The sequence below is a fragment of the Xyrauchen texanus genome, chromosome 33, assembly GCF_025860055.1.
Source record: "Xyrauchen texanus isolate HMW12.3.18 chromosome 33, RBS_HiC_50CHRs, whole genome shotgun sequence".
Taxonomy (NCBI): Eukaryota; Metazoa; Chordata; class Actinopteri; order Cypriniformes; family Catostomidae; genus Xyrauchen; species Xyrauchen texanus.
In genome coordinates, this window is record NC_068308.1 from 23527434 (window position 1) to 23540532 (window position 13099).

At 37.3% G+C, this 13099-nt stretch overlaps 2 protein-coding genes across 5 annotated transcripts in view; one reads left to right on the forward strand and one right to left on the reverse strand.

Moving 5' to 3' along the window:
- LOC127626781 (protein phosphatase 1B-like) overlaps positions 1-13099 on the forward strand; it is a 67256-nt gene that overhangs the window by 41904 nt on the left and 12253 nt on the right. The window contains exon 1 of one of the 4 annotated variants that reach the window (XM_052102814.1): positions 12695-12947. The exons of the other annotated variants lie outside the window; for them this stretch is intronic. The gene's annotated coding sequence lies outside the window, so the exon portion shown is untranslated. Of the gene's footprint in view, positions 1-12694; positions 12948-13099 lie in introns of those variants that run through there. 4 annotated transcript variants of the gene reach the window in all.
- LOC127626678 (E3 SUMO-protein ligase ZBED1-like) lies at positions 8815-11228 on the reverse strand. The gene is made up of 3 exons (XM_052102654.1): positions 10604-11228; positions 9333-9943; positions 8815-9138 (listed from the first exon to the last, which is right to left on the reverse strand). Exons 1-3 carry the CDS (start codon positions 11226-11228, stop codon positions 8815-8817), a joined length of 1560 nt encoding a protein of 519 aa, XP_051958614.1.

Genomic DNA, 13099 nt, shown 5'->3' on the forward strand with positions numbered 1-13099 from the left:
AGTCCTTGGTGTATTTTGGGTTTGACTTTTTGTTAAAAGTCTTGCGTTATGCACCAAATATTTATATTTCTTTTCTGGTTATTTTTGGTATTTTAGTTTCACTGTCTGCTTCTGGGATTTGATTCAGTTTGGACTCTTCTAGCCTCCGTCTGGCCCACCCCGTCACAGAAAGAAAAACTAATAATTATTATTATTTATTTTTTTTAACTAGTATATTTATTTTAAAAACTGTAGTCATACGTCTTATTTCATTTTATAGTCATTTGCAAAGATCACACATGGTAGATTCTGAGCATTGCAATTTGTAATGGGCAGATTAATCCGATATCCGACATCCGACAATGTAGGCAGTTGCTTGCTGCCTAATAGGTTAATGGTTTAACTGACAGCTGTTTTGAATTAATGGAACTTAGGGAAACTGGTCACCGAACAGTTTGAAAAGCACCTTATTTTCATCCTACCTCTGTGAACAGCCTCTGAAGGCAGCATTTTCCTGGTTTCAGACGCATCCCATGACAATCCAAGCAGGCGATCCACTTGAGCATGTGAGTGCAACTTCAAAGTAAAAGCGTAATCACATGTGCTATAAGTAAATGTCTTATTCACTATGCACTGTATGTACAATTGGTTTAGATTTTTTTGAGAAAATGTGTTTGCTAACGTGGACATGCCTTCCATGGTTGCTGGACTACTGTGTGTACTGTTATTTCCTTCTCCCTAATATATTATCAATTTCTTCATGTGCAAATAAATTACTTAAATTTGATGACTAAACCAAAATCAGAAGAAACTGCCATCTACCATTTTAAAAATACAAATTTTTTTTGCAATAAAGTTAGTTTAGTGTGAAATGGAGTAAATATTGTGATAAAAGTGTATACATTTTTTAGCAATTTTATGTTTGTTATTTGCAATATTAAATTGTGTGTTATAGCCACTTTGTATCGGCCTGTCGGCCACCCTGCTCTCTGGATATCGGTCGATCACTAATTAAAAGGTATTAAAAAAACTTTCCTTGAATACATGAGGATAATCAACTTGGCCTAATCATCAATAGTAATTTAAGGTAAATATCTATAAAATATCATGAATATTTAAGTCAAGTAAAATATCATGAATATAACCAAATAAAATATATTTTACACCACTACATTTTTTACTTTAAGCAATAGAAACATTTCAAAATTTCTTAGAACTCAGTAATTGAAAACATGTTCATAAAAGTAGATGTGTATTTAAGTAAAATTGTTAATTGTTTTGTGTGAATTGCATTTGTAATGTATTTTTGATAGTTTAGTAGATCTGTACAAAACAAATTTGCGCCATGTCATTGACCCATATATGTGGAAAAAATTGTGTATTTTAAACTTGCAGATACCCTGTTTTGCTGATAAGTAGTGGTGAGAGTTCTAAGGCCTTGTATGTGTGCCCCAATCTAAGGAAAATAATCTTAAGATGCAAGATTTATTTTGAGATTGTATGGGTTTTCCCTCCCCTCACAAGACCTCATTTATTGCATGCAGACTATCAGCTCACCCGTAGTTGTGTAAGCCTGCCAAAATCCACTTCCTCCTTAAACTGATGCAATGTATTTTAGCTGCGTTTTTGCAGCAGTGGCCTGTGCCTCAGGTTTCACCCTGCGGTTTTTATAAGAATGACTGGCCAGTGACAACAGTTTCAGGGGGAAAGATGTCGAGAGTTTGCGGTTCCAACTGTGATACTGAGTACAGTATAGGAGTTACAGTGTTTCTCTGAGGGGGTGGATAATGTGTACTGTGGAAGTGGGAGCTCTGCACTGTACATGTGTGCATGGGGAGAGGAACCCAACAGAGCGTCTTTCATCATGCCTCCAAAAGAACGTAGGCCACATATGGTGTGAGTGATAGAGAAGAGGGGTAGGTTGCCGTCCTCCAAACTTCATGTTTACTCAGCTGAGGATAGCTAGACAGATATAGCTCTCTCTCCATAAAGGGCCCTGTTGCTCTTCTTTTGTTTTGGTGCCTTGTTGATGCATCAGATCTTCCTTTAGCTAAGAGAATGACCTGAAATGTTACAAAGTTATCATCTGGGTACTCTAGCATAGTATTTTTAGGGGCATTTACTTGAAGACTACTAGATGTACTTTTAAAGTTTAATATCTGAAGGAATCACTTTTAAATGTCATTTGATTTAGATTTTTTTGTTGCAAAATTTGGAATTAAAAACCTAGATAATAGCTCTTCTTCGCCAACATCTACAGTTGAAGTCAGAAGTTTACATACACAGTGTTTTTTATGAATAAATGTCAGGAAATGTTTAAATATATTGCTAACGTGTATGTAAACTTCTGACTTTAACTGTATGTGTCAATCAGGCCACAAATGTAAGACTTTTCCTCTGCCACATGCTAAAAATGCTCTGACCATGATGATTTGTACTGCATTTCTCAACATGTCAGAAGACATTATTATGTATAATCTGTTAGCTGAAAATTTATTGCCAAACAAATAATCTTTATTTATTTTAAATAAAAAATTACATTTTATATTTATTATTATATTATGCAATAGTCAAATATACCTGTCCTAATTTCTTTACTTTCACAAGTGATTTTAATGCTCTTTAATTAAACCCACAAGCCCTTATTTATCATGAAGCAAAACCTTTGAGATTTTGTTTAATAATTGTATCACTCTGCAGAAATAAAGTGTGCATCTTCTCCTCCGTATCATTGCATGGATGAACCTGTTATGACCAGGAACATTTGCAATTACAGGTTTGTTTAAAGTGAAACCAGAGCGCTTTGCGTTCACTATCAAAATGTATATTTGTTTGTTTTGTTTTTTCGTCTAAGTTTGGCACGAGTCTCTGCTGATGGTCCACTCATCAGAATGCTTGAAGCAATTTACATGCTTTTCCGGACAGGAGCTGATCTGGTTGACATGCTTGGAGTTTAAATGAATGTCACTCAAAGTTGATGCCATTTATGTATTTGCTTAAAGTTCCCTTATTTGTGAATTAATATGTGATTAGAATTTGAAGTGCACAATAAACGTGTCTATCTAAAATAACCGTGGTTGGATCAAATTAAGGCTGCAAAAACTAATTTATAATTATCGATAATGAAAATCATCGGCAACTAATTTTATTATCGATTAGTGCAATGGAGATTGCAATGGAGAAAGGGAGCGCCATAATTTTGATTAAACTTGTGCAACATCATACCACGCTTTCAGATTCAATGTAATCAGTCGTGCAGCTTTCATGGATGTCATGGTCATTTGTGCCAGTTTTTGAAATGTTTTAGATTGTTTTACTTGTAAGCGCATGTAATACAATGAGCACCAGGATGAGACTTTTTAGCACAAAGTGAATCTGCAATGCGTTGGCAGATGATTGTACGATGCTTACCTTATAATACTGAATATTAGGGATGCACCAAAATTTCGGCCGCCGAAAATATGGGCCGAAAATATGAGCCGAAAATATATACCTCATCGCCTCGCCCCTCAGTGCTCTGATTTCAGTCTGGATCGATCTAGCCCTTATCACGGCGCTACCCAACAAAGGCCGATCATACCAGCGGTGTGGAAATTCTTCAAAGTTTCAGATAAGGACATCACATTTGAGATCTGCAGTGTTTGTTCAGCAGAAATTTCAAGATATATATATATATATACACACAGAGTACAGCAAGAGATTCTACAGGAAAGCGCCCCGATCCACAGCAGTACCACAACTTGAGACGTATCTAGCTGAACTACGCCAGAAGCGACAATCCCCTTGACTACAGACGCATAAACAAAGACCACTTTCCTTTGCTTGCGCGGATTGCGCACAGGTATTTATCTGCCCAAGCACCAGCACAGAGAGTGAGAGACTGTTCAGTGCAGCATCTCATGTTCTTGATGAGCTTTCAGACAGGAGAGACTGTCAGAACGTTTAGCAACTTTTGTTCTTGAAGAGAAACCTGTCACTTGTACTTAAATAGAAAGCGGTCCAATATGATGTGTATAGCAGTTACATTACACTTGTTCTTCACTTGAGGATACATCTGTCGTTTACAGTTGAGGTTGGATTTAGTTCAATTACTGCTGTTTTGCACAATAATGTTCACTTAAAGTGTACATACGTTTACATGTACACGTTTATATATATATATATATATATACATTTACATTTTACATTTATGCATTTGACAGACGCTTTTATCCAAAGCGACTTACAGTGCACTTATTACAGGGACAATCCCCCTGGAGCAGATAGGGTTAAGGGCCTTGCTCAAGGGCCCAACAGTGGGATCTTGGTGGTGCTGGGGCTTGAACCCTCAACCTTCTGGTCAGTAACCCTGAGCCTCAACCACTGAGCCACCACTGTGTTCTGCCTTTTTTGTTTTAATTAAAATTACTGTTGCATATTTAAACTTTTTGAAAGATGCTAGCTAAGTTTATTACTTGACTCTTGTTTTGCATTTAATAGTTTTCTAAAGCTTTACATTATTTGGATAATTGTTAATAAAATCTGTAAAATTAGATTTTTACAGAACTGAAAGAAGAATAATATTTAATATAGTTTTAATATATTTTTTTGTCCAATTTTGGTGTGTTACTTTCAATAAAAGTGTGATTTATTTTATTGGTTTGTAGTTTTTCAATTCAGATTCATTAAATTCATGAAATTAATGAAAAAGTATAAAATTAATACAATTATACACAACATTTTATGTATTTATTTATTTTTAAATAGGAAAAAGTTCTGTTTCAGTTTTCGGCCAAGTGCATCCTGGATTTTTGTTTTTCGCCCAGAATTTTCATTTCTGTGCATCCCTACTGAATATAATGTGTAATAATATTAAGGGTCTTGATATTTGATAATCCTGAGTGCCAAAAGTAATGTCTGATTTCACAAGTACAATTATATTATGGTAAATATTATTTTTACTGGATAAGCAAAGCAAACTACCCTTAATTTATTTTTTGAAAATAATACTTTAGAAACCAGTGATCAATGACAACATGGTTTTAAAACTTACAATATTCCATTTAAATACTTGGTGTATGTAATTAGTGACATTGTACAAGCTTATGTTTCTAACATAGTTATGTATTTTTCAGCTGGGCAGAATTATAAATATTTCTATTCTGGTGTCACCATTGCCATCTGCTGGGCTGATTTAAATTTTTTTGTCTCCCTCCATCCCTGATGGATCATATTACTCTTTAATAAAGGGAGTGTTTTTCATATATCCTGAAAGTAATAATAAAAATCAAACCTAACTATTCAGTATTTGTTGAATAGTTAGTAAACCATCATCAACCATCATTGAATCATTCAGTAAACCAAGCCAAATCCTTACGCCCTTTATCATTTCTGTTTCTTAAAAAAAATAACAGTTTAATAAAATGCAGGAAATGTAGTTATCCTATTAATCGAAGAAATACATGATTATCAAAAAGCCCTAGATCAAATAACCGCAATCAGACGATTATTTAATCATCGCGACAGGCCATCTTTTTAGTTGCCAACATATCATTGTTCATCATATTGAAACAGAAAGCTGAGTGGTTTAGACTGAATCCTATCACTAGCTGACTATATATACCAGAGGTTAAGCTCAAACCTGTTATCAAGTAGAGCTGAAACGGAAATATATGAAGGTCATTTCATGTCTCAAGAAGATGGCAAGTTTGCAGCTAGGTCACCGAATGAAGCTAATCTCCTTGTTTAGAGGGCAGCACTGGAGTTGCTTAGTGATGCCAGTGTGCAAAAAATGTTTGACACTCTATGTACATGTTCTCACGCTACATCTAATTAAAGTGACTGTTCACCCCAAAAAAACATAGTTATTATTTAGACTATTACTACTTTGGTTATTCCAAACCTGTGTTACTTTATTTCTTTATTGAATATGAAAAGAGATGTTGGGCAGGTGTATGGAATAAAAGATGCAATGAAAGTGAATTTTGTCTGAGCCAAGAATTCAGCCCAACATCTTTTGTGCTCCTCGGAAGAACATAATACATGTTTTGAACAAGCAAATGAGTAAATAATGGCAGAATTTTAATTTTTGCATGAACTATTCTTATATTCTGCGGAAGAAGTTGGCTATTTGACTATTTTCAACACTTCATCTTGATCCTTGACAAAGTGTTGTTTTTGTTTGAACATGTTTCACTTAAAGGGTTTAGGATGAATCAGTTGCTCATCAGCAGTTATTCCTTTGGACCCACGTTGTGTACTCAGTAAGTGCTGATTTCTAAACTATTCAGCTTGAGGGCTTTTATTATCAGTTGTTGTTTGCATAATATACTTTAGACTTGTGGACTTAAAGCAAAGTGTTTGTTGACTTAAAGCATGTTTAGCTAAAAAGCCACATCAGGGCTGTTTTGTATACTGTACAGGTCAGCTGTTCAGAAAGGTCAGTTTGCCACAATTTAAGTAAACTAGGCAGATTTTTATCCACTGTGTGCCTATGAATTGTCACCCTCAGTGAATATGCAACCTGTCTTGGAAATGTATAAATATATTCTAAATATAACCAGTGATGAATCTATAGATTTATACATTGGTGTGTCTACTCGCCATTTTATGGCTACATATAGCTGCAGAGTATAACTTGCAAAAATGTTGCAAAGGGCACTTTAAGAACAGCTGATGCCCATTTTTCTTTTAGTGTTAAAAAATAAGTGATCGGTATCTGCCTCAAATTTCCTGATTGGTGCATCACTAGCCATTAAATTGAGATAATTTGGTTCAGGATTTGTACTAGACAGAAGCTCTTGTCCTATAAGGTTCAAGTTGTCTCTCAGGCCCTGTTTACGCCTCGATTTTGCGTTTTTGTTGATCCGATCACAAGTGGATGGACAAGGCTCATCACCATTTACATCTGGTCATAAAACCACTTGAGTTCGGATTTCAGGGGAAGGGTTAAGGATGGGCATTCATTAATAATTTGGTATTAGAATATTTAAACTAACAAAAAACGAATATTCTATTTTAATGAAGGTATTAATGAGACATTTAACAAAAAACTTTTGTCATAAAGGTTGCGTCACGATAAAAAAAAAAAAAAAACAAGCTTATAATTATAATTAAAACAATATAATAGTTATGTTTGTATTGTATCATGTTTTTGTTGAGAAAAACAAGCATATACATGTGCTCCGTAAACTACTCATTTATACATGCCAGTTTAAATGATGGAATGTCCCTTACCTCAGCTAGCATAGTCTTTCTCCGATGCCATGTTTGTTGTTTACAGAAGTGTTGCGGGGATTACGTTGCAATGGGTATGCTGCTTTCTGATGCACTGCACATATACAAGAGTAAAGTGTACACCGCTTAGCCAGTACATTTAAACAGGAAGCTGGCTTTCTCACAGTAAGCCACATTTTCACAATAATCGGCTTTTTTGGGGTCCATCTAAACATACTGGCTGAAACGTTTGCTCAACAAATGAGTTCAACTTGTGTCCACACTCAACAGCACCACCCAGTGCATTCTGTTATAACTGCCAGTTTTAGTTGGTGTGTTCAGGATTTAACATGCATCTCACTGTATATATGGCCAGCGAAGCAAAACTTTGCGAAATTCTAATAGTATTTTTACTATTGGAATAATTATTGCAGAATGAATATTCGACTACTCATGCACATGCCTAAAAGGGGTGGTTAAAAATATAGATTTTCTGACGCTTTGTGATCTTCTTTTAAATAATCTCTATCAATTTTAATAATCCAAGATCGTACTTTTACTTAATTTGCAGCCCTCCACTACAATGAGAGGAAATCACTCTCATTTGCAACCAAATTTTGCACTATGCAACTTAAAATAGATGTACTTGGCTACTAACTGGTAAATGTTTACATTTCACTCACCAGTAATTGTGTAGTATAGTGGTGGAGTATTCTGCAGTGTGATCTTTTGCTGCGTGATGAGCGTAAAAGTTTTTCCGTGTAATGTCTGTCCAAAGACACTATATACGCAACCCATTTGTCATTTTAGTATCTATTTTAATAACTTTTTTGTACTTCACACTCAGTTGTTGATCAAAAAGAACAAAAAAGACCATTTTCATTTTAATCATGCATGGCATGGATGAGGTAAAGCATTCAAGTCTCTCTCATTAACATGCACTCATTTATAGATGTTCTTTACAGAAATGCCGGATTTCTTAGTGACAGTATCAGGTTTTAACACGTGTTCACCAAATCAATGTAAGTATATGGAACCTGAATCGAAAAAAAAGAGTTTTATTTAATTGAGGCGGCACACTGTTATCTCCAAATTGTACTTGCATTGAATTGAAGCACAAACGTGATGGAATTTTTGGTTATTTTAGCACCGTACTTGTATTATCTGAGCTTTGGGTGTGTTTGCCTCACATCTGTTTATCTGAATGCTGATATTAAGCATACTGAAGAATTTCTTGTGCATGTATGTAGGGCTGCACGATTCTTGCTAAAATGTGAATCACGATTTTTCTCCATGGGAATTGAGATCACGATTCTCTTACACGATTCTCATTTTTTTCAAACAAAATTTATTGCACTCAAGTACAAAAAAAACAACAACAACAAAACACAGGACATTCAGTATAATAAAGTGCAGCAGGAGTAACAAAACATTTTCTCCTTTCTTTATTTTAGACCCCTTAAAGTGAATAAGCTTTATGTTGTTGAACATAAGAAAACATTAACATATACAATAATAAATAAAAAATAACTAAATAGAACCTGTGCTTTTTGCTCCAATTGGCACAGAACCTTAAAGGTTCTTGGCCAAGAACACTAACCTATCAACATTGTGAGGGTTTCAGGGAGGAACGCTGGCATGTTACAATGTTCCCCCTGTGCTGAAAACCCTTTCTGATGGGGAACTTGTAGCAGTGATACAGAGGTATTTCCTTGCCAGCACAGACAGTTTTGGATATTGTCCCTTGTGTTCTTTCCACCAGATTATGGGGTCATCTTCGCTGTCAATGTTTCTTGTGAGTAGATATGAGCCTAGCTCCATGTCAACATCATTCTCTTGAGAAGCATCAGATGGTGCTGCTGCCTCATTGCCCTTTGCTGCTTTTAAAAAACAACCTAAGGTCTTTCTCTTCTTTTCTACGGGGGCAGCGAAGGCTGGGGCTGGGGTCAGTTGTGGGGGACTTTGCTGGAAAAGAGAAAAGATCACATAAAAATCTTAATATTTTACACTTGTTAACACAAGTAACATCTCAGCAGTTAAAAGCTATGGGGGTTAGCTAAATCCAATTTCAATTATTTGCAGCTGTAAACAATGTAGCCTAATGTAAATTTATTACTCTGTGAAAATAAATATCTTGAATCATGTAAAGATATACTTACCATACCAATGCTAGTCATCTCATTCTTCAGTCTGTCCTTGACACTGACTTTGTTGTCCTTGCTGACATAGTTCAGTTTAAAACGTGGATCCAATACTGTGGCTATGTCGAGCAGCTCCTGAGTGTGTGGATCACTATACTTTTCTTTAAGGTAATGCAGGATTTTCGACTTAATTGATCGTGCAAGACCTGTATCATCTTCCTGCACTGCCATCATTGTCTCAAAAAGGTGGAGGACCGGCTTGACTGAGGAGATAGTAACATACTGCTCTCCTGACAGAGCATCAGTAAAGTCTGCCAGCGGGGTGAGTGTCTTGTTGATCACTTCAAGGACTTCGATATCCTGCCAGGTTGGTGTCAGGTGTCTAGCCTTCCGGTCAGCAGAGAGAACATGTCCAATAGCAGTTTGCTGTTCAAGGACCCTCTGGACCATAGCTTGTCGGGATCCCCATCTTGTTGGGCACTCCGTTTTAAGCTGGTGTTCAGGCAGGTTGAGCTCCTTTTGGGCAATAGCAAGCTCCCTCCTCCGCTTCCAACTATGGCTGAAGTAGGCCACAAGCTTTTTACAAAGACCCACAGCACGGTCAATCCGGGAATCTTTCATTGCATTCTCTATAAATAAAAATATGCTTTATCAACTCTGCAGTAAATTAATTTAACATTCCATAAATTTTCTTGCATTAAATGTAAAAATGGCTGTATCAATATTATGGCAAACATAAAGCAGGATCAACTTAATTGTGTGTGCTTCTATTTAAAATTGATTAAAAAAAAATGTTTTAAAGTATAAGTAATTAGTTAAAAAGGCACATTTAAAATGTAAAAACATACAATACAATCCTCAATGTTCATTTAAGCCTCAGAATAAAAATGGGCATTTATACTTTTATTTTTTCTGCTTATGTCTGGTTAATTTATAAATAAATTAGGACTGCACAATAAATCTAAATGCAATCGCGATTAGGCAAATACTGCAATTGTCATGCGCATCTTGTCAGTAAATGATGGAGATTTACTGCTGATTACAGAATCTGCTTTACTGACAAAATGTGCATGACAATTGCATTAGACCAGTGGTTTTCAATCCACAAACTTAGACAGTGTAGTCCTAAATAGTACCTTGTGTTCTTATTTTAATTCTGTTTTTTTGTCATATGTTGTTGTTTTTTTATTTAAAAAAAAATTTACATAAAAGGACACATTTTTCTGATTTAAATTAAAATATGAAAATTATGAAAATGAAAATATGAAAATGTTTAATACACAGCTCACCTATAGCCAGATGTAGCCTATGGCCAAAACATTGAAGCCTTGTCCACTTGTTCAGGGAGGCTGCTTTTACAATGTTTGCTCCACTGTCTGTGGTGATGCACACCATTTTGTCCTCTTCCAAACTCCAGGAGTTGAGACTGTCCTTTAGTCCCTGTGCCAGTTCCTCGCCAGTGTGATCAGCAGGGAAGAACGTCCTCTGTAGACAGCGGCTCCTCATGTTGAAGTCATTCGTTATGAAATGCACTGTCAAGCTTAAATACGGCTCCATGGTTCGGCTTGACCATAGGTCTGTTGTTGCCGCGAAGTACTGCATATTTTGCATTTCTTCCTCGACTGTAATTCGACACTGGGTGTATAGACCTGGAAGTGCAACGGATGAAAAATAGTTGCGAGAGGGCAACGAGTAGCGCTTGTCCAAAGTCTTTATCATCGCCTTAAATCCCTCGTTTTGAACTGTGTTGATTGGAGCCATGTCTTTAGCTAAATGATAAGTGATGGCGTTTGTTATCTCTTTGTGCCGCTGGGAACTTGGAGGGTATGGCGATGCTCCGTACAACGTCTGAGTTATGGAAGTTTGCGTGGTTTGGCGGCTGGTATTTTGAGATGTGGCTCCCTTGTCTTTCATGGCTAACTCGTACTGTATTTTATGGTGACGTTTGAGGTGATTGTATAGATTAGTGGTATTACCTTGTGGTGCTGCGACGATGCAAAAGCACTGCTTGCAAATTATAACTCTTTGCGCATCGTCTTCAGGTTTAAATCCGAAAAAGTTCCACACGGTGGAATGTGCTCCTTTTTCTGTACCAATTTTGTTACATCCTCACTCTCACCGTCGCCACCAGGATTTTCCACACTGGGGTTCATTTTTACCTCTTACCGCTACAAATCCACCAAGTAAACTGACTTTTACCGTTTAGATCTGCCGCCTTGTTACACGTCAGTGTAAACAGCGGAACGTTGCCAATGAGGGAGAGGAGAGAAGTGATTGAGATTGAGCGTGACCAATAACGCGCGAATGCAGCATGATGTAAATACAGGGAAATATACGAAAGTGAATCGCCATCATTAAGAAATGAGATCGCATTTATGTTTGAATCGAGATCGTGATTTTTTTTTTTTGATTAATCGTGCAGCCCTACATGTATGCTTTTTTTCACATTTTCCAATCATGTGAGTATTTCCTTTTTTTATCCACACACACCTGCCAAAGTTTAAACCACTTGGTAGATGGCAGTGGTAGATTGATAGGTGAGTAGGTGGTGCTTTGCTGCTGTTCAAATGGATGAGTATTTACACTTCAAGCACAATGTGGTCAATTACATTTTTTGACCACCTCAGAATGGGTACCAATCTCAAAAAGATTTGGATCCAGTTCCCATAGTTTACGTATTTCAACATCACATCTCAAACCGATCTCCCAAACTGCATCTTGACACCAGATGTAAATGGGGCCTGACTTGGTAGAGGAGATTAATCTTTTTAGTTGCCCGCATTCCCACTACCTTTCTCACTCCAAGTCACCTTCCCAAAACCTCTCATTGCCTGATGTTGTGCATGTTTATTAGCATTCAATCTGATACATGTGTGCCTTTTACTGCACCTGGTCTTATGTGCCTTTTTTTTTTTAAGCCCAAGTATTAACAAAGCTTCCCCTCCAGCGTATCTGCCGTGCTAATGGCATGGTTTGATTAAAGCAATTAGTGCGTGATGGATTAGCTCCTTTACTCTTGGCAGAGATTACCCAGAGTCAAGGCCTTGGAAAAAGGAGCATCTGACAAGGTTGTCTCGAGATGAAGCCCTGCTCTCCCACATGAATGACAGACTTAAGGGTGCAATATCCCCCCACCCCCCTCTGCTTTCTGGAGTAAGTAACCAAAGCTGGGATATAAATAGTGCCCTGCTCATGGGGGTGGACCAGCCAACCAGCAAGCTTGGCCAGCTGAGCCATGACACTGCACAACAACTCGTGGCCTGATCAAGCCACACTCTCCAGCACACAACCGCCTTTTTTGGGCACATGCCTTCCATTCCTGTCGTGTGTGGAGTAGTGAGCAAAAAAGCTGGAAGTGGGCACCACCCCTCTGTGTAAGTCTAGCTTAGTGCCTGATGGGCCACATGCTCTGGATGTGGACGTTGTTCTATGAGCCCCTGATCATCTTGATACTGGAACTTTCACTGGATCCTGGCCCTGCTGACTGCTGCCAGTTCTCATTCTTCTGATGGATAAACAAACCTGCAAAGGAGGACATATCATGCGAGAGAGCCGGGCTGGGTTGGCCGGACTGTAATTTGACCTATCCCATGACCCTTGTAATATCGGTTGGCAATTCTTGACTGACTGCTGGTTAGTAGCCTCTTGGCTTTTTTTGTTGTTGTTTGCTATTTCAAGATCTCTGGGCTGTGATCGAATAGCTTATGTGGTGGCTGCTGTTCCATTTGTCTAATGGCTTATTTGGGCTTGTTATACATTTCAGTGGCTATTCCTGGTGTCATGTA